The sequence below is a fragment of the Lepidochelys olivacea genome, assembly GCF_965140295.1.
Source record: "Lepidochelys olivacea isolate rLepOli2 genome assembly, chromosome: 23".
NCBI lineage: Eukaryota > Metazoa > Chordata > Testudines > Cheloniidae > Lepidochelys > Lepidochelys olivacea.
The window spans coordinates 9,975,995-9,995,860 of NC_140433.1; the positions used below are offsets into that span (position 1 = coordinate 9,975,995).

The window sequence follows — 19,866 nt, forward strand, 5'->3', positions numbered from 1 at the left end:
CCACTTATAGAAGTCTCATACCTTTGTCACTCCCTTCATTACACTGGAGATACTGATGGTTTACTTTGGTGTAAATGAAATAAGAATCAGGCCGTTAGACCATAAATAAAAGGACCAGGATGCCACTAATACTGAATTTCCAGAGTGGCTCAGCACATTTAACTGGGACTAGGTTTCCAAAAGTGCTCAGCTCACAGTTAGGCACCTAGATAAGGGCCAGATGTTCCAAAGGGCTCAGCTCAACTCCCTCTGTGACATGCATGGCCAGATTTTCAAAAGAGCATCACATGGAGATGATTAAAAAATTGATTTTTTGTCTTACAGGAAAATCTGAGATTTGGATATTTGTTTTTCACCCTAAATTGGAACAAAAAGTGAAAATATCTAAACTTTCAAAAGAATGAAAAGTTCTGAATTTTTGATTTGATGAGATTGAAACGTTTCATGTTGTGTCAGTTTGAGCGTCTAGTGTTGCAGTTCAGATGCCTCATGCCCCATTCTCCTCTATGGACCACATCTCCCATGATCCATCAGGGTCTTGGGACTCCCATAGGACATCTCAGCAGCTCAGGGGGTCCATTAGTGTCAACCCAACCCAAAACAAAATGGTTCATTTCAATTTTTCTCAATGGAAAATTAAAGAAATAGGCAAAACTGACATTTTTCTACAGATAATTTAAATTTCACAGAAAACTTTTTTCTATTGGGAAAAAAAAACATTTCAATGGAAAATTTCCAACCAGCTCTCTTCAGCAGGTAGGGTGCTGAGGCCCTTTAAAATCTGGTTGCTTATTTTGTTGCTTAAATTAAAGCTGGTTTCATTTGAAAATATTGCCCTGCTTGAAAAGCGCTTGAAAAGCTGGCTCTCAGTTCTTTTAGGAATGGGGGCCTTGGATCTACACATTGCATGCTAGAGAGATCTATCACAGTGTTCACAGCACTATCCATCGGAGCAGATTTAAAAACAGAATGGCACACCACGACAAATCACAGATGTTCATCACTAAATTCAATTTTACCTGGAAATGACTGGGTTTTTCTTAATCTTAGATCAGGAATGGAAATTGAAATCATAGAAATCATAGAATATCAGGGTTGGAAGGGACCCCAGAAGGTCATCTAGTCCAACCCCCTGCTCGAAGCAGGACCAATTCCCAGTTAAATCATCCCAGCCAGGGCTTTGTCAAGCCTGACCTTAAAAACCTCTAAGGAAGGAGATTCTACCACCTCCCTAGGTAACGCATTCCAGTGTTTCACCACCCTCTTAGTGAAAAAGTTTTTCCTAATATCCAATCTAAACCTCCCCCACTGCAACTTGAGACCATTACTCCTCGTTCTGTCATCTGCTACCATTGAGAACAGTCTAGAGCCATCCTCTTTGGAACCCCCTTTCAGGTAGTTGAAAGCAGCTATCAAATCCCCCCTCATTCTTCTCTTCTGCAGGCTAAACAATCCCAGCTCCCTCAGCCTCTCCTCATAAGTCATTTGTTCCAGACCCCTAATCATTTTTGTTGCCCTTCGCTGGACTCTCTCCAATTTATCCACATCCTTCTTGTAGTGTGAGGCCCAAAACTGGACAAAGTACTCCAGATGAGGCCTCACCAATGTCGAATAGAGGGGAACAATCACGTCCCTCGATCTGCTCGCTATGCCCCTACTTATACATCCCAAAATGCCATTGGCCTTCTTGGCAACAAGGGCACACTGCTGACTCATATCCAGCTTCTCGTCCACTGTCACCCCTAGGTCCTTTTCCGCAGAACTGCTGCCGAGCCATTCGGTCCCTAGTCTGTAGCGGTGCATTGGGTTCTTCCATCCTAAGTGCAGGACCCTGCACTTATCCTTATTGAACCTCATCAGATTTCTTTTGGCCCAATCCTCCAATTTGTCTAGGTCCTTCTGTATCCTATCCCTACCCTCCAGCGTATCTACCACTCCTCCCAGTTTAGTATCATCCGCAAATTTGCTGAGAGTGCAATCCACACCATCCTCCAGATCATTTATGAAGATATTGAACAAAACTGGCCCTAGGACCGACCCTTGGGGCACTCCACTTGATACCGGCTGCCAACTAGACATGGAGCCATTGATCACTACCAGTTGAGCCCGACAATCTAGCCAGCTTTCTACGCACCTTATAGTGCATTCATCCAGCCCATACTTCCTTAACTTGCTGACAAGAATACTGTGGGAGACCGTGTCAAAAGCTTTGCTAAAGTCAAGAAACAATACATCCACTGCTTTCCCTTCATCCACAGAACCAGTAATCTCCTCATAAAAGGCGATTAGATTAGTCAGGCATGACCTTCCCTTGGTGAATCCATGCTGGCTGTTCCTGATCACTTTCCTCTCATGCAAGTGCTTCAGGATTGATTCTTTGAGGACCTGCTCCATGATTTTTCCAGGGACTGAGGTGAGGCTGACTGGCCTGTAGTTCCCAGGATCCTCCTTCCCTTTTTTAAATATTGGCACTACATTAGCCTTTTTCCAGTCATCCGGGACTTCCCCGGTTCGCCACGAGTTTTCAAAGATAATGGCCAATTGAGAAGGGCTGATTCCATGGACTAGTCTTAGAGTTGGGCAGAAAGTGGAATTTCTGTCCTGCAGGAAATTTTGCATTATAAAAAACAAACATTCATTCACATTTGGAACATAAAGCTGGAATTGCAAAATTCCCACGGAAAGGAACTTTTCAAAAATTTCCATTTTGGAAAACCTGAAATACAATTTTTTCAAGAAATCCCAGTCCCACCTCCCTGGGCTCCATAGCAGCCTTCCTGTGGAGCTGCTGAGCAGCCAGAGAACTTGGGATCCAAGGTGCCAGCTCCTTGGCACCCCATGTGCCTAGAAGACAGGCAGGCTGCTGATGGACCAGGAAGGCGGGTGAGCTGGCTGGGAAATAAAGAGGTTTCATTCTCCATCCTAATCAACACGTTCCCATGAAACGTTTCTATTTCAATGAAATGGCATTTTCTGGCAGAAAAAATGTTCCATCCTGAAAATATCCAACCAGCTCTAGTTAGTATTGAGGTAGCTGTAGGGATAAGAAATCCCAGCACAAAACCACTGTCTAGGAGCCTTGTCTTCTCAAATGCCTTAGGATGGTGGTTCACAGACTGGGAAGAGCACAGCATTTCCAGCTGCTCCATGGAGCAGCTTCTGTCCTCACAGTGATGGATCTCTCCAGTGACGCTGCCTGCTAGTTCTAGCCCAGTCCAGAACTTTCTTACGGTTGCTATTGACCTGCTAAATGAGGAAAAAGCAATGGCTTTTCTGCACACAGCACAGTTGCCTTATGTCTTTATCAGGTGCAGTATTGCCAGCTCCAAGAGTTCCAAAATCAAGGGAGTGGCTTAAAAATTATGAAAATTTAAAAATAATAATACATTTGGGGTTTTTTATTTACCTTCTGTTTTCGGACCTTTTAAATAATAGACTAATAGAACTAATAGAATATCAGGGTTGGAAGGGACCTTAGGAGATCATCTAGTCCAACCCCTGCTCAAAGCAGGACCAATCCCCAATCACACACACTCCACATTTTCAAGCTTTTCTCTGCAACCAAGAGGGCAAGAAACGTACTTTTTTTTTAGGAAAGTTGAGATCCTCGCAAAATCATAGGACTCCAGGAGCTGGAGATTTAAGAAAAACACCAAAATCACAAGACTTGTGATAAAAATCACAAGAACTGGCAACACTGACTGAGGTCTCTGCTGAAAATTCTATTGTGATCAAATTCACTGATTACACCTGCACTGGAGGGGCAGCAGCAAGTACGCAGGAGGAGCAGAGCTGACAATTGACCTGGCAAGACTCGAGCAGCAGGGGATGCAGACCCTGGGAGGGAGAGCTGTTAGAAATGAAAGTAAAGTCTTGCACCTAGGGAAAGAGACAAAATGGGAGAATGTAACTAGGAAGTCATCTCGCCACATGAAAACAATGTGTTTATAGTAGCTGGATTTTTCAGTGTGGTCTGGGGGAGTGAGGCACCCAAATCCCACTGAAATTAAATTAGAGTAGGGTGCCCAACTCACTTGGGCAGCTTTGTAAATCTCAGCTTTTGTGTCCTAAAGATACTCCTTCCTGTAGCCAAGCCAGAAGGAAGACATGGGATCAGGTTTCAGAAGCTGCACAAACTGTCTCTAAAAGGGCCTCTTGGTTAAGAACCAGCCCAAAGTTCAAGCACATCTGAGAAAAGCTGGCTTAAGAAGCACATGTGTTCTTCCCCTGTGGGGAGAGTGAAAGAATTAATTACACTGATCTCCAGTGATCTTTCTGGGCTGGCATGCAAACACTGATACTCGGCACAGGGCAGGCCTAGTTAAGTGGATAGAGAAAGACAAAAGAACTGGAGGGCTGACCCTCTCAGCTAGAAGAAAAGCTGGAAGATTTTCATAGTATCATAGAAGATTAGGGTTGGAAGAGACCTCAGGAGGTCAACTAGTCCAATCCCCTGCTCAAAGCAGGACCAACACCATCTAAATCATCCCAGCCAGGGCTTTGTCAAGCTGGGCCTTAAAAACCTCTAAGGATGGAGATTCCACCACCTCCCGAGGTAACCTGGGGAGGGACTGAAGAGTGGAAATGCCAAAATTAACCCTCACTCCAGAACAGAGCAATGCAATCGCAGCAGCCAGCAGCATGGGCCTGGCCTGGCTCTGAGCAGCACCCCAAATATTACTGTTGGGGCACTGGGCATGGCCACTAGGTAACTCGAGGGGTGGAAGTCCACGAGTGTCGATGAAGCCCCCTCGCACTAGGCCCAAGTGACCTTGGCCCCCTGGCCTGGAGGCACTCGCAGCAGTTATGCTGAGGATCTGCAACAATATGTTGCAAAGTCAGACTGTCTGAAACTAAACAAGGCCAGACAGGGCAGATATGGTAAAACACTGCTGAACAAAGCAGCTTTATATATGATTTAACAGATGGTACAAAGCAAAAGGGAACTAGCTGGTATCTGGATTGGCTGGCTATATGGATACTTAGGGCAGCTTGCTATTGGATAAGTATGCTGAAGAAAGGATGTATAAAAGTCTGTGTAACTTCCTGCTCTGTGTACAGGATTTGAGGTGAATATCTCCCTGTACTATATTGAAGCTTCAAATAAACTTTTCTGCTTCTCCACCCCGTTGTGATTATTGGGTGACGCATACTGGGCAACGAACCTTGCTGTTGCTTGACTCGGGCACTCTGTGCCGGCAACATTACCAAACACAGCTGAATTTTAAATAAGCAGAATGTACTACCTGGAAATCTGGGTCCAGTAACTCTGAGTACCTGGTGGCGCTGGTTATGGGTGTCTGCTATCTTTGAACCCCAGGACTGAGTAATTGCTGTTGGTGAAGCCAGAGCTGGCTTTTCCAAAAGTTATTTATTAACTGAGGAGTGAAAAACGAAAGCAGCTTTCTCAGTGTGGGGGGAAGGGAGCGGGTGGGACTGTGGGTTTATTGCTCTTTATGGGACAACTACTCTATTCTTCTGCTAAACTAAAGTAAACAGCCCTTAGGTTCCTTTGTAAATACCAGCCTAAACCCCATGCGCTGCCTTTAAAGCATCTCTGAATGGGATTAGAAGAGCTGGGTGAAAATTTTCAAATCTCAAACTTTTTTCGGTGAAAAACAGGGACAGGTTTGTGATGAGGAAGGTGAATATCTTTTTTTTTTAACTTCCCCTGCAGCACAGGCTTGGATCACCTGCTAGGGCAGCTGGGCGGATCTCACCTAATCTTTTCCCTGCCACTGCAGGAGCAGCAAGTGTAGAGATATGTTTGTACAAGATAATTATTTACAGAGGCTCGCTCAAAAGGGACTGTATTAGGACTATAGGAATTCTGAGCGGTCCCCTGGAAGCAGAGGTGCAGAACTCCGCATAGCTGTGCACAGCAGTTCACCACAGACACTCTCAGGTTTGTTTTAATAAAAGATTTATTCCTTTCTCATTCACTGGGTTGTTCTTTAATGAACCCCAAGACAAGATCTTGTGGGGGGAGGGATTTGAGTGGTTTGAGCATTGGCCTGCTAAACCCAGGATTGTGAGTTCAGTCCTTTAGGGGGCCATTTAGGGATCTGGGCCAAAAATTGGGGATTGGTCCTGCTTTAAGCAGGGGGTTGGATTAGATGACCTCCTGAGGTCCCTTTCAACCATGAGATTCTATGACCATTCCATGGTACCAGAAGGTCTGAATGAGAAAGAGACTGAGGTCATTTTGAGGTTAACTCCTTTGTTTGAAACTGAAAGCAGAGAAAAAAGAAGCCCGCAGAGGAGCAAATAGAAAAGAAACAAACACTTTTTTATGTATTGTATGAGCACAATAGTAGCTTGACTAGCTTAAGAAGGGAAGAAAGCCAAACCTGGATGTGTCGCAACCTACATCCAGTCTGTGAGTGTCAGGCAGTGTTGCAGAACACAAGAAAAAATTCTGACAGAAATTTGAATTGTATTTAGCAGCCACAAGGGAGAAAAATAATAAAGTGAAATCATCAATTTTTGCATGTTTTCAGGAAGGAAGCCTTGGATATTTAGAACACCTTTAAGTTTGAAGAAGGTGAAAGCATGAAGTTAAGTAAAATTCTGACTAAATTTGAGGAACATTGCATGCCAAAAAGGAATGAGAGCTTTGAGAGAGACATTTGTTTTACATGCACGAACAAAACTGATGCCACCATAGAACAATATGTCACATGATTAAGGCAAATCAGTAAAACCTGTAACTTTGGTGGACTGGCAGTGTCTGATCAGAGATAGACTCATTTGTGGCATTAAAGACAATGTGCTAAGAGAGAGAGACTGCTCTGTGAAGGAGATTTCATTTTCGGAAAAGATCTCCAGGTATGCAAGGCAGAAGAAACTGTGTCAGCACAAGCCAAAGAGCTGAATTCACCAGAAGGGCTTATCCACATACTAACTACAAAAGAATATAGCCAGAAAAGGTCAAATCAAAAAGTGGAAACACCCGCTATGAAAAGCACTGCTGGTGGGGAGACAGCGTACAGATGGCTATGTGGAAGGTGTGGAGAACAACATGGCCCAAACCAGTGTTTTGCATTTGGGACACTGTGTCATAAATGTTGGGAAAATAATGTCCCCAATGCAGAAAAGTCAAGTGCCTGGAGTTGAAGACAACCTGTTTGAGGAGTTTTACATAGATGGGCTGGGATCAAGCAAACCGGATGGGAGGGCCTGGATACTGCCTATGAAAGTGAATGAAACAATTATTCTGATTATTATGATGAAGGGGCTTCCACTACTTACCTAGGTAATCTATTCAAGTGCTTGATTATCCTTAGAGTAAGAGAGTTTTCCTAAAACCTAACTTTAGACCACCCTTTCTGCAGATTAACACCATTACTTCATGTTTTACTTAACAGACATGGAGAACAATTTATCACCTCCTCTTCATAACTTGCACCTACAGTTTTGGCTTGAGATATATTTTCTGGGTGTGATTTGGATTTAGCTTGACATGGAAGAAATCTTGTAAGAACAACTGATTTTGTGAGACTTGCACAATTGAGACCAAAATTGACCCGCAGCTTATCAGATTTCACCACTGACCCTGAGCCTAGACACTAGCCCTGAACTGACTTTGAGTCTGAACTTGGGAGCTGGTCAATATTTTTCAAATTTCAAAAATTGGATGAAAATCCACATAAACTAGAAAAACATTCACAAAACTTTTCTCTTGATTTTTTCTATCAACTCTAAGGTCATATGAAAGTATATGAATTTCAAAAATTTATATTTCAAAAAATCAGGAAAAAATCTAAAAGACTTTGTGAATTCTTCTCCACTTTTTTCTGATAAGCTCTGATGATCTCTTCACCTAGCCCTAACCCTAACCTAAATCTTAACAGAACTCCAGAAACAAACCCCTGTCTCCTTATCCCTTAAGTAGTTTGTTTAACTTCCTCTCCCTCTCATTGATATTCTGGGGAGAGGCAAAGAATTTTTCTCTAAACCTTTCTAATTTGTTTTTTTTCTAGTTGTAACTACAAGAAGAAAGGAAAGGTAAGAATTGGGTAATTCTATCATACCTCTCACGTTACAGACAGAAAGAGATTACTCCCACGTAATATATCAACTTGTGTCCAAGTCAGAGGGTTTGGTACTTACAGCAGCCCCCTCTAAATGGTGATGCTGTTGTGGGATATATATGGTACTTCAGCTGCCTACCTGGATTATGTTATGGCTGCCCACCATCACTATAGTATCTGAGGAAATGATAATGCTTGATAGCTAGTGACTTCATTCATGAAATCAGGGTCCCTTTGTGTTGGTCACTGAACACACAGGTAACAGAGAAGACTGTCCCTGCTCCAGACAGTTTAAAGTCTACATATTATTATTAATCATTAATTATATGTTTGCTCTTTTTTCAGAGTAGCAGCCATGTTAGTCTGTATTAGCAAAAAGAAAAGGAGTCTATTGCAACAGTGTCTAGAGGCCTCAAACAGGCTGGGCCCCATTGTGCTTGGTGCTGTACAAACACAGAGTATGACAGTCCCCAACTCTAAGAGTTGCAGTTTAAAAGGGGTGTGAACAAAGACAGAGTTTAGCTCCATTAGCGATCTGCAAAAAGAACAGGAGTACTTGTGGCACCTTAGAGACTAACAAATCTATTTGAGCATAAGCTTTCGTGGGCTACAGCCCACTTCATCAGATGCATGCAGTGGAAAATACAGTAGGATGATTTTATATACACAGAGAACATGAAACAATGGGTGTTACCAGGCACACTATAATGAGAGTGATCAGTTAAGGTGAGCTATTACCAGCAGGAATAATACCTGATCACTCTCATTATAGTGTGCCTGGTAACACCCATTGTTTCATGTTCTATGAGTATATAAAATCGTCCTACTGTATTTTCCACTGAATACATCCGATGAAGTGGGCTGTAGCCCACGAAAGCTTATGCTCAAATAAATTTGTTAGTCTCTAAGGTGCCACAAGTACTCCTGTTCTTTTTGCGGATACAGGCTAACACGGCTGCTACTCTGAAACCTGTCATTAGTGATCTGGTGGCCATGTCCATCTGTGAGAGTCCTTCCCCACCAAGAAAACTCCAGCTAGCCTGGGGCAAAATCCGCTAACAAGTGGTAAGCTTTGACCATGCAGTTCTGCACTAGTTGTTCCATGCAGGTTGTCAAGGCAGGGTTAAAATATCACAGTTTCCAGCAGAGGCATGGCCCTAGGATGATGTGGCTATGAGCTGCCTCCCACTCCAAGCCCGCTTCTGGTCAGAGGGAACAAGATAAGTTGCTTTCTCCTAATCCAGCAATACTGGGTTGCAAACCACTCATCAGAAAACAGAATTTCCATTGCACAGGAAATTCCAATATTTCAACATTTGTTTTCATGCCGAATAGGAATGAAAAATCAAAATGTTGACATTTTCTGCAACACCAAAATTCCTACAAAATAGTTTTGGAAACATTAAAAGGTTTTGTTTTCATAACATTGAAACATTATACTATACTATGACATATTAACTGTATGATTCATAAATATAGTATATATTATAAATAATTAAAATTAATATTTTAACAATATAAAAGTCACAGTGAAATGAATCGAAACAAAGTTGAAATGAAACCTGTTCGCCTTATTGAAGTGAAACTTTTGAAGTTATTGAAACAAAAAGTTTTAACAGTATTGAAATAAAATGAGAAAGTTGGAGTAATTCATTTTGACTTCCTCCAGTCAAAAATGTTGTCAAATCCACATGTTCCCATGAAACCCTTTCCAGTTCAACATAACTGAATTTTCCAACCAATTGCTAAGGCTGTGTGTGGCTCCATAGCAGCCTCTGTGTCACTTTTCTTGCATATACTTCTTAAAGGGAGATGGCTCTTAATTTCAAAATTCACTCCATAGTTTGGAACTGTGGTGCTTGGACTGCTTGGATGCAAGATTTCATTCAGCATCCTGATGAGACAGTGACTACTTGTGCAGTTCAGATGTGGATGCAGATTTGGATTCTAACTTACCACAGCCTCTATGTTCAGTCTGCATGAATTTCAGGATTTTGAGCCAGGTCCATCTCTTATTTTAGACTTTAAATATGACTCATGTCTCCTGTTCACTTGTGCAACTTTTCTCTTGCTTTTATTAGGTTGCAAAGCCTCCGTGAGAGGAACGATAATCCCACTGAAGATCAGTACATGGGTATGAAAATCAGACACATTAATCACTTATTGCTCTGAGCTACAGATGCATTTGCTGTTTGGTTTTTGAAGGAATGGGGAGTTTGGTGAAGTGTATGTAGTAATTCAGGGGCCAGGATCTCTGACAAGTCAGTTAAGAGCACATATTGGAATAAGTATGGAAATTATTTCCACCAGCAGCAATTTTTAACTACCAATGGTTCTGTCTACCTCAGTACTTAATTTATCAGCATGGTACCTAATGCTTTCCTCACTGATTAGAAAACATAACATCCTATTTTGCTCTCTATTAGCAGCTGAGTGGAAGAACTAGGAATAGTCGCAGGTCTCTTGATTTTAACTGTAGCGACCAGTTCTCTGGGCCACATTGCCATTTTAAAGCTATGTTGATTATAACTGATTTCAGAAGCAGCTCTCTATGAATGTGCATCTGGCACAAATCAGGTCTGGAGTACAAATCCATCCCAAATTACCTCTTCTGGATGTATAGCTCAACAGGTTGATTTCAATAATCAGCTCTGAGTTTAAATATTTAAAAAAATATTTTTGGGAACTGTGTTGTACCTATTACATTTGCTGAGACACCAGTTAAATGTATTGTAAGGGGACAAATTCACTTTTTAAAGCTCCTTACAGCAAAATTTTACCTGAAACCCTGTTATAACAAAAATTGTTATAAATGTGACCTTTTTTTACAGATAACAATGGGGTTGCATATTCCCATGGCATGGTAAGTGATTATGCTGTGCTGTTAAGCCATAATGATACACTGAAAGTCTGACATATTACACAGCAATGATTTCCTATTTCCATGTATTTTCCTTAAAACATTTCTAATAAATTATAATTTCTATTATGATAGTGCTTCAAGGTCCCAGCTGTGATCAGAGCCATTAGGCACTGTATAGATATATAATTAGAGACAGTAAGTTTGTGAAACTGCTTTTTCGTTTGAGAAATTATACACAAAATTAAAAATATAAAGAATGGTCAAAATTGAAACAAAGTGTTTCAGATTTATTGAAAGAGAACATTTTGTTTGCCCCAAAACAATGTTTCCCTAGAATTGTGTGTCACAGAAAATCTGCAACATTTTTGTTTTTCACCTTGATTCTGGAGGAAAAAAAATTGAAGTCTCAAAATTTTCCATAGGACAGAAAACCTGTTTTCCATTGGGATATCATGTGTTCAGGGGAATTAAGCAGTTTAGAGTTATATCTCTTGCTATTTAGATATGTAAAAATGATCCTACTGTAATAACAAGAAAATAGCACCCTGCTATAATTCCTCAAGCTACCAAAACATGTATTAGTATATTACCAGGGTTTCCATGACTAATACAAAAATTATTAACATTGATATCCATTTTGTGGCAAATGTTTCATAGATGGAAATGTTAATTTACTAGTGAATACATCTACAGGATGATCTAGGGTGATCTTAGTGATGGCATTTTCAAACATGTATGAAGACAACAGGTTAGGTGAGATTGAATTCCCTCCTGTCCAATAACTAGTACTTATCCACAGAGATTTTTTCACTTACACACCACGGCAGGACTATATTTTCTTATTTCATTTTTCAAGCAAGAAATATACAATCTGTATAGAGAAGAATCTCCTTCTGTGCTGAATTCAGCTGGATTCACCAAAAGATTGGGTGTTTATCTGGTTAACAAGGACACCTAGAATTACAGTATTCAGGGTTTACAAATCACCAAGACCTTTGGAAGAAATATAGCTGCCTGCTTCAGAGCATCAACCATCCTGGAACAATTAGGGTTAGAAGAGACTTTCCCCTATGGGCAGATTATTTCCTAGCTGCCTCTTGCAGGATTTGATTTTTATTATTATTATAGCTGGTTGAAAATTTTGTGACAGGACAGTTTTCCATCAGAAAATGCTGATTCAACAAAATCAAAATATTTCATGAAAATATTGAAATTTTTGAAAGAATGTTATCAAAACATTTCATTTCAATATAGTCAAAAATGTGTTTCAACTTTATGGTTTCAACTTTTATGTTAGAATAGAATAATAGTCTAGGCATTTAGACATTATATTATATTATATTATACTATATTATCATAGAATCATAGAATATCAGGGTTGGAAGGGACCCCAGAAGGTCATCTAGTCCAACCCCCTGCTCGAAGCAGGACCAATTCCCAGTTAAATCATCCCAGCCAGGGCTTTATCAAGCCTGACCTTAAAAACCTCTAAGGAAGGAGATTCTACCACCTCCCTAGGTAACGCATTCCAGTGTTTCACCACCCTCTTAGTGAAAAAGTTTTTCCTAATATCCAATCTAAACCTCCCCCACTGCAACTTGAGACCATTACTCCTCGTTCTGTCATCTGCTACCATTGAGAACAGTCTAGAGCCATCCTCTTTGGAACCCCCTTTCAGGTAGTTGAAAGCAGCTATCAAATCCCCCTCATTCTTCTCTTCTGCAGGCTAAACAATCCCAGCTCCCTCAGCCTCTCCTCATAACTCATGTGTTCCAGTCCCCTAATCATTTTTGTTGCCCTTCGCTGGACTCTCTCCAATTTATCCACATCCTTCTTGAAGTGTGGGGCCCAAAACTGGACAAAGTACTCCAGATGAAGCCTCACCAATGTCGAATAGAGGGGAACGATCACGTCCCTCGATCAGCTCGCTATGCCCCTACTTATACATCCCAAAATGCCATTGGCCTTCTTGGCAACAAGGGCATACTGCTGACTCATATCCAGCTTCTCGTCTACTGTCACCCCTAGGTCCTTTTCCGCAGAACTGCTGCCTAGCCATTCGGTCCCTAGTCTGTAGCTGTGCATTGGGTTCTTCCGTCCTAAGTGCAGGACCCTGCACTTATCCTTATTGAACCTCATCAGATTTCTTTTGGCCCAATCTTCCAATTGGTCTAGGTCCTTCTGTATCCTATCCCTCCCCTCCAGCGTATCTACCACTCCTCCCAGTTTAGTATCATCCGCAAATTTGCTGAGAGTGCAATCCACACCATCCTCCAGATCATTTATGAAGATATTGAACAAAACCGGCCCCAGGACCGACCCTTGGGGTACTCCACTTGATACCGGCTGCCAACTAGACATGGAGCCATTGATCACTACCCGTTGAGCCCGACAATCTAGCCAGCTTTCTACCCACCTTTATAGTGCATTCATCCAGCCCATACTTCCTTAACTTGCTGACAAGAGTACTGTGGGAGACCGTGTCAAAAGCTTTGCTAAAGTCAAGAAACAATACATCCACTGCTTTCCCTTCATCCACAGAACCAGTAATCTCATCATAAAAGGCGATTAGATTAGTCAGGCATGACCTTCCCTTGGTGAATCCATGCTGGCTGTTCCTGATCACTTTCCTCTCATGCAAGTGCTTCAGGATTGATTCTTTGAGGACCTGCTCCATGATTTTTCCGGGGACTGAGGTGAGGCTGACTAGCCTGTAGTTCCCAGGATCCTCCTTCTTCCCTTTTTTAAATATTGGCACTACATTAGCCTTTTTCCAGTCATCCGGGACTTCCCCGGTTCGCCACAAGTTTTCAAAGATAATGGCCAATGGCTCTGCAATCACAGCCGCCAATTCCTTCAGCACTCTCGGATGCAACTCGTCCGGCCCCATGGACTTGTGCACGTCCAGCTTTTCTAAATAGTCCCTAACCACCTCTATCTCCACAGAGGGCTGGCCATCTCTTCCCCATTTTGTGATGCCCAGCTCAGCAGTCTGGGAGCTGACCTTGTTAGTGAAAACAGAGGCAAAAAAAGCATTGAGTACATTAGCTTTTTCCACATCCTCTGTCACTAGGTTGCCTCCCCCATTCAGTAAGGGGCCCACACATTCCTTGGCTTTCTTCTTGTTGCCAACATACCTGAAGAAACCCTTCTTGTTACTCTTGACATCTCTGGCTAGCTGCAGCTCCAGGTGCGATTTGGCCCTCCTGATATCATTCCTACATGCCCGAGCAATATTTTTATACTCTTCCCTGGTCATATGTCCAACCTTCCACTTCTTGTAAGCTTCTTTTTTATGTTTAAGATCCGCTAGGATTTCACCATTAAGCCAAGCTGGTCGCCTGCCATATTTACTATTCTTTCGACTCATTGGGATGGTTTGTCCCTGTAACCTCAACAGGGATTCCTTGAAATACAGCCAGCTCTCCTGGACTCCTTTCCCCTTGAAGTTAGGCCCCCAGGGGATCCTGGCCATCCGTTCCCTGAGGGAGTTGAAGTCTGCTTTCCTTAAGTCCAGGGTCCGTATCCTGCTGCTTACCTTTCTTCCCTGCGTCAGGATCCTGAACTCAACCAACTCATGGTCACTGCCTCCCAGATTCCCATCCACTTTTGCTTCCCCCACTAATTCTACCCGGTTTGTGAGCAGCAGGTCAAGAAAAGCGCCCCCCCTAGTTGGCTCCTCTAGCACTTGCGCCAGGAAATTGTCCCCTACGCTTTCCAAAAACTTCCTGGATTGTCTATGCACCGCTGTATTGCTCTCCCAGCAGATATCAGGAAAATTAAAGTCACCCATGAGAATCAGGGCATGCGATCGAGTAGCTTCCGTGAGCTGCTGGAAGAAAGCCTCATCTACCTCATCCCCCTGGTCAGGTGGTCTATAGCAGACTCCCACCACTACATCACTCTTGTTGCACACACTTCTAAACTTAATCCAGAGACACTCAGGTTTTTCTGCAGTTTCGTACCGGAGCTCTGAGCAGTCATGCTACTCCCCCACCTTTTCTGCCCTATTATATTATATATGAGTCAAAATGATAAAGTCACAATGAATCATTCTATATCTATATTATATATATATTCTATATCTATTATATTATTATTATTAATATATATACATTATATATATATATATATATTCTATATCTATTATATTATATATGAGTCAAAATGATAAAGTCACAATGAATCATTCCAGCCTTTCAGAAATGAAGCATTTTGATAAGGCCATTTCAATATTTCTGGAATGAAAAATTTCAGATATTTAGTGTCTTGGTCAATTTTCCCATTTTGACTTTTCATTCCAGTTTTGAACAAAAAGAAATTTCAAAATGTCTCAATTTCCCAAGGACCAGAAATTCAGTTTTCTGGCCAGTTCAATGATGCAGTAATGCCTTGAAGCTCCGGGCATTGATCAGCATCCTATTAAACTACGCTCTGTACACACACACATTACAAACAGATGGCCACTGAGTTGAGGAGCTTACAACCTAAGGCCTCCATCCTGCAAATTCTTATGCACATGCTTAACTTGATGCTGTGTGTGCAGTCCTATTGAAGTCAATGGAGATGCTTGCAATGTGTAAAGTAAAGCAGTACATTCATCTCTGAGGACTGTTGGTTGGTCTGTGTAATATCCATTTCCTCCTGAAGCCTCTGCTGCCAGCGTCAGATTTGACTAGTTATAAAGTACACATGGATTTGTTGGGGCTGATTATCTATAGTTTGTACAGTATTCTGAGATCCGCAAGTGAAAGTCACAATGCAGTTTTGCCATTGACTTCCGTGGAACCACTATTTCACCCAGTATGTTCATTATTTAGTTATGATCAATTAACAAAATTCCCCCTTCCCATTTAATAATGGGTATGTTTGATCACTCTCTGAGAAGCTACTTTGGCTATGCTTTTAAATCTCAGCTTTCTGGCAGCATTTCAGTCAGAAAATAGCACCTTTGCACCCAGTTTAACATGCCCCCACTGATTTAAAGGGCAAAGAAGCCCCGGAGCCAATCTATCAAAATTTTGATCTAGAGGATGTGCCTCGTTCTACACTTCCCTCCAAACAGAAGTATGAATCTGCCTTTCCGCTATATGTGAATGGTAAGTGATCCACTCCACTCACGGCCTCAGCCCGGACTCAGCAAGGTCTTAAACACTCGTATACATTTCACCAGATATGTAATTAGTGGGATTGTCCATGTGCTTCAAATTATGCATGTGCTTATTTACCAGGGCCTGGATCCTTGTCACTTATTCATACTTATGTAGAGCTTTCTCCACCAGGAGAACTAGGGTGAAATTGACCCCTTCTGCCCTAAGCTTGAGGAATCTGATTTTCCATAGAAGTGGGGCCAGAAATAGAATGAGAACAATCAGAGGCAGAACCAGGTCTTTCTCCCTGACCCATGGAGGAGCAGCCTGAATTCATTGCATTCTAACATTCAGAAGGGTAAACTAGTGGGGAAAATGTTTCCTGTAGGCTGACTCCCACCAGTGAGAGATTTTGAAATCTCTGATTAAATGCAAACTGGAAATAAGGTTCTCATTTTGACAATGAGGGTGACTCACCCTTCGAACAAGGGAAGTGGTGGATTCTCCATCACTTGATATCTTCAGGTCAAGACTGGACTCCTCTGTGGAAGATGCTTTAGCCAAACAAAAATTATTGGGCTCAACTGAAAGGTAACTGGGTGAAATTCACGGGTCTGTGCTATACAGGAGGTCAGATTAGATGATCTAATGGTCCCTTCTGGCTTTAAACTCTATGAATCAAGGAAACTTTGACCCAAGAAAGAGAAGATAGACTAAAAATATCTGACTGAATGGGTTTTGCTTCCAGGCACTTGGAGTCTTTTGGTCAAGATCAATGGAAAGCCTAGCAATAATTTGAATGAGTCCTGGGTCAGGCCCGTTACCACTAGAAGTGTTGCAATTTCATATTAAGTTGAATTATGGATACCCTGGAATTTCATAATACAAAAACCAGCCTCCAAATCACAGATATGAATCTGCAATTACTATAATATCATAAAGTTTGTTCTATTGCCTTTGTGAAACTGGCTGGGATTCCCATGTCTTTTTTAGGGGCAGGTAAGTGGCAAAATAAGCCCTGAGCAAATATCTGAAAATGGTGGTGTTTGGTTGGTTGTTTTGGTTTTTTTTTTCAAATATTTGCTCAGAAAGAAACTCTGGATTTTCCTTGATGGCGTTCTCATCCTTCATACGTTTGCTTCCTGCACCACTCCATTGATGAGTTTGCTTCAGTATGGTCATGGAGTCAGAAAATCAGAAGTAAATGTTAGATCAAGAGTCAGAGAGAGAGAATTTCTAATTCAGCCGTGAGTGTTCACACTGCAAACCTGACTGAGTTACCCTCAACCAACCACTGAAGAGATTAAAATGACCTGTTAGATTTATATTATAAAATGCAATGAACTTAATGTAAATGGGCTACACACCAAGAATATTTTGTTGAAATTGTTTAATTAATAAATTCTTGTTGTTAATAAATTTGAGATAATCACAATCTGTTCAGCCAATTTGTAAAGAGAAAAAAATTGTCTAACAAGTTAAAACTAAAGGAGAACTTGTAGCACCTTAGAGACTAATAAATTTATTTGAGCATAAGCTTTCGTGAGCTACTGCTCACTTCATCGGATGTGTCATAAATATAAAGGGAAGGTTAAACCCCTTTGAAATCCCTCCTGGCCAGAGGAAAAACTCCTCTCACATGTAAAGGGTTAAGAAGCTAAAGGTAACCTCGCTGGCACCTGACCAAAATGACCAATGAGGAGACAAGATACTTTCAAAAGCTGGGAGGAGGGAGAGAAACAAAGGGTCTCAGTCTGTCTATATACTGTCTTTGCCGGGGATAGACCAGGAATGGAGTCTTAGAACTTTTAGTAAGTAATCTAGCTAGGTACGTGTTAGATTATGATTTCTTTAAATGGCTGAGAAAGAATTGTGCTGAATAGAATAACTATTTCTGTCTGTGTATCTTTTTTGTAACTTAAGGTTTTGCCTAGAGGGGTTCTCTATGTTTTGAATCTAATTACCCTGTAAGGTATCTACCATCCTGATTTTACAGGGGCGATTTCTTTATTTCTATTTACTTCTATTTCTATTAAAAGTCTTCTTGTAAGAAAACTGAATGCTTTTTCATTGTTCTCAGATCCAAGGGTTTGGGTGTGTGGTCACCTATGCAAATTGGTGAGGCTTTTTATCCAACATTTCCCTGGAAAGGGGGGGTGCAAGTGTTGGGAGGATTGTTCATTGTTCTTAAGATCCAAGGGTCTGGGTCTGTAGTCACCTAGGCAAATTGGTAAGGCTTTTTACCAAACCTTGTCTTTCCCCCCAAAATACTTCCCAAAACCTTGCACCCCACTTTCTGGACGTGTCCAAACAGCTCTTCCCCAGTAACCAGTATTTGTTTGGTGGTGGTAGTGGCCAATCCAAGGACAAAGGGTGGAATATTTTGTATCTTGGGGAAGTTTTGACCTAAGCTGGTAAAGATAAGCTTAGGAGGTTTTTCATGCAGGTCCCCACATCTGTACCCTAGAGTTCAGAGTGGGGGAGGAACCTTGACAGGATGCATTCAGTGGAAAATACAGTGGGGAGATTTATATACACAGAGAACATGAAACAATGGGTGTTACCATACACACAGTAAGAAGAGTGATCACTTAAGATGAGCTAATACCAGCAGGAGAGCAGGGGGGCGGGGAGAGAAAACCTTTTGTAGTGATAATCAATGTGGGCCATTTCCAGCAGTTGACAAGAATATATGAGGAACAGTGTGGGGTGCAGGGGGGAAATAAACATGGGGAAATAGTTTTACTTTGTGTAATGACCCATCCACTCCCAGTCTCTATTCAAGTCTAAGTTAATTGTATCCAGTTTGCAAATTAATTCCAATTCAGCAGTCTCTCACTGGAGTATATTTTTGAAGTCTTTTTGTTGAAGAATTGTCACTTTTAGGTCTCTAATCGAGTGACCAGAGAGATTGAAGTGTTCTCCGACAGGTTTTTGGATGTTATAATTCTTGACGTCTGATTTGTGTCCATTTATTCTTTTACGTAGAGACTGTCCAGTTTGACCAATGTACATGGCAGAGGGGCATTGCTGGCACATAATGGCATATATCACATTGGTAGATGTGCAGGTGAATGAGCCTCTGTTAGTGTGGCTGATGTGATTAGGCCCTATGATGGTGTCTCCTGAATAGATATGTGGGCACAGTTGACAACGGGCTTTGTTGCAAGGATAGGTTCCTGGGTTAGTGGTTCTGTTGTGTAGTGTGTGGTTGCTGGTGAGTATTTGCTTCAGGTTGAGGGGCTGTCTCCCAAGATCTGTGAGAGTGATGGGTCGTGCTTCAGGATAGGTTGTAGATCCTTGATGATGCATTGGAGAGGTTTTAGTTGGGAGCTGAAGGTGACGGCTAGTGGTGTTCTGTTATTTTCTTTATTGGGCCTGTCCTGTACTAGGTGACTTCTGGGTACTCTTCTGGCTCTGTCAAACTGTTTCTTCACTTCAGCAGGTGGGTAGTGTAGTTGTAAGAATGCTTGAAACTAAGTTAAAACTAATTTTTTAAAAGTGGATCACGATTTTGGGCACCTACACTGATGCATCTTAGAAAAACCCGATTTTCACAAAATCAGGCCCTTTTGAGGTGTCTTAATATGTGCTCCTAAAATCACTAGTCACTTGAAAATTTAGGCCCAAAGTTCTATAAATATCTGCCCCAGATTTAGCCATAAATCAGGAGTCCCACCTCCACATTCGGCATGATCGTTTGCAGTCTCAACAGAGAGTTCACACTTAGAACGGGCAAATGCACTGAAACAGGGCTAGATTCTGCCCTTTTACTTATAGGGAGCACTCATGTGCTACGCGCATAACTGCCTAGTAGAGTAAGGTACTTTTCAAAGTGACTAAGAGTGGCAGAACCAGGCCTGCAATTTCAGAGAATCAT

General features: G+C 41.7%; 1 protein-coding gene across 5 annotated transcripts in view; it reads left to right on the forward strand.

Moving 5' to 3' along the window:
- Positions 1-5,811: 5,811 nt before the first annotated feature.
- The window catches only part of LOC311511651 (uncharacterized protein), a 43,810-nt gene continuing 29,755 nt past the window's right edge, over positions 5,812-19,866 (forward strand). Inside the window, exons 1-6 of one of the 5 annotated variants that reach the window (XM_084612417.1) lie at positions 5,812-5,905; positions 6,501-7,255; positions 7,983-8,007; positions 10,115-10,167; positions 10,865-10,896; positions 15,884-15,995. In XM_084612417.1, coding sequence (XP_084468543.1) covers positions 10,164-10,167; positions 10,865-10,896; positions 15,884-15,995 — 148 coding nt within the window. In that variant the 5' untranslated portion in view covers positions 5,812-5,905; positions 6,501-7,255; positions 7,983-8,007; positions 10,115-10,163. The remainder of the gene's footprint in view (positions 5,906-6,500; positions 7,256-7,982; positions 8,008-10,114; positions 10,168-10,864; positions 10,897-15,883; positions 15,996-19,866) is intronic. The other 4 variants (XM_084612416.1, XM_084612418.1, XR_014709310.1 and 1 more) reach the window with 4 other exon arrangements.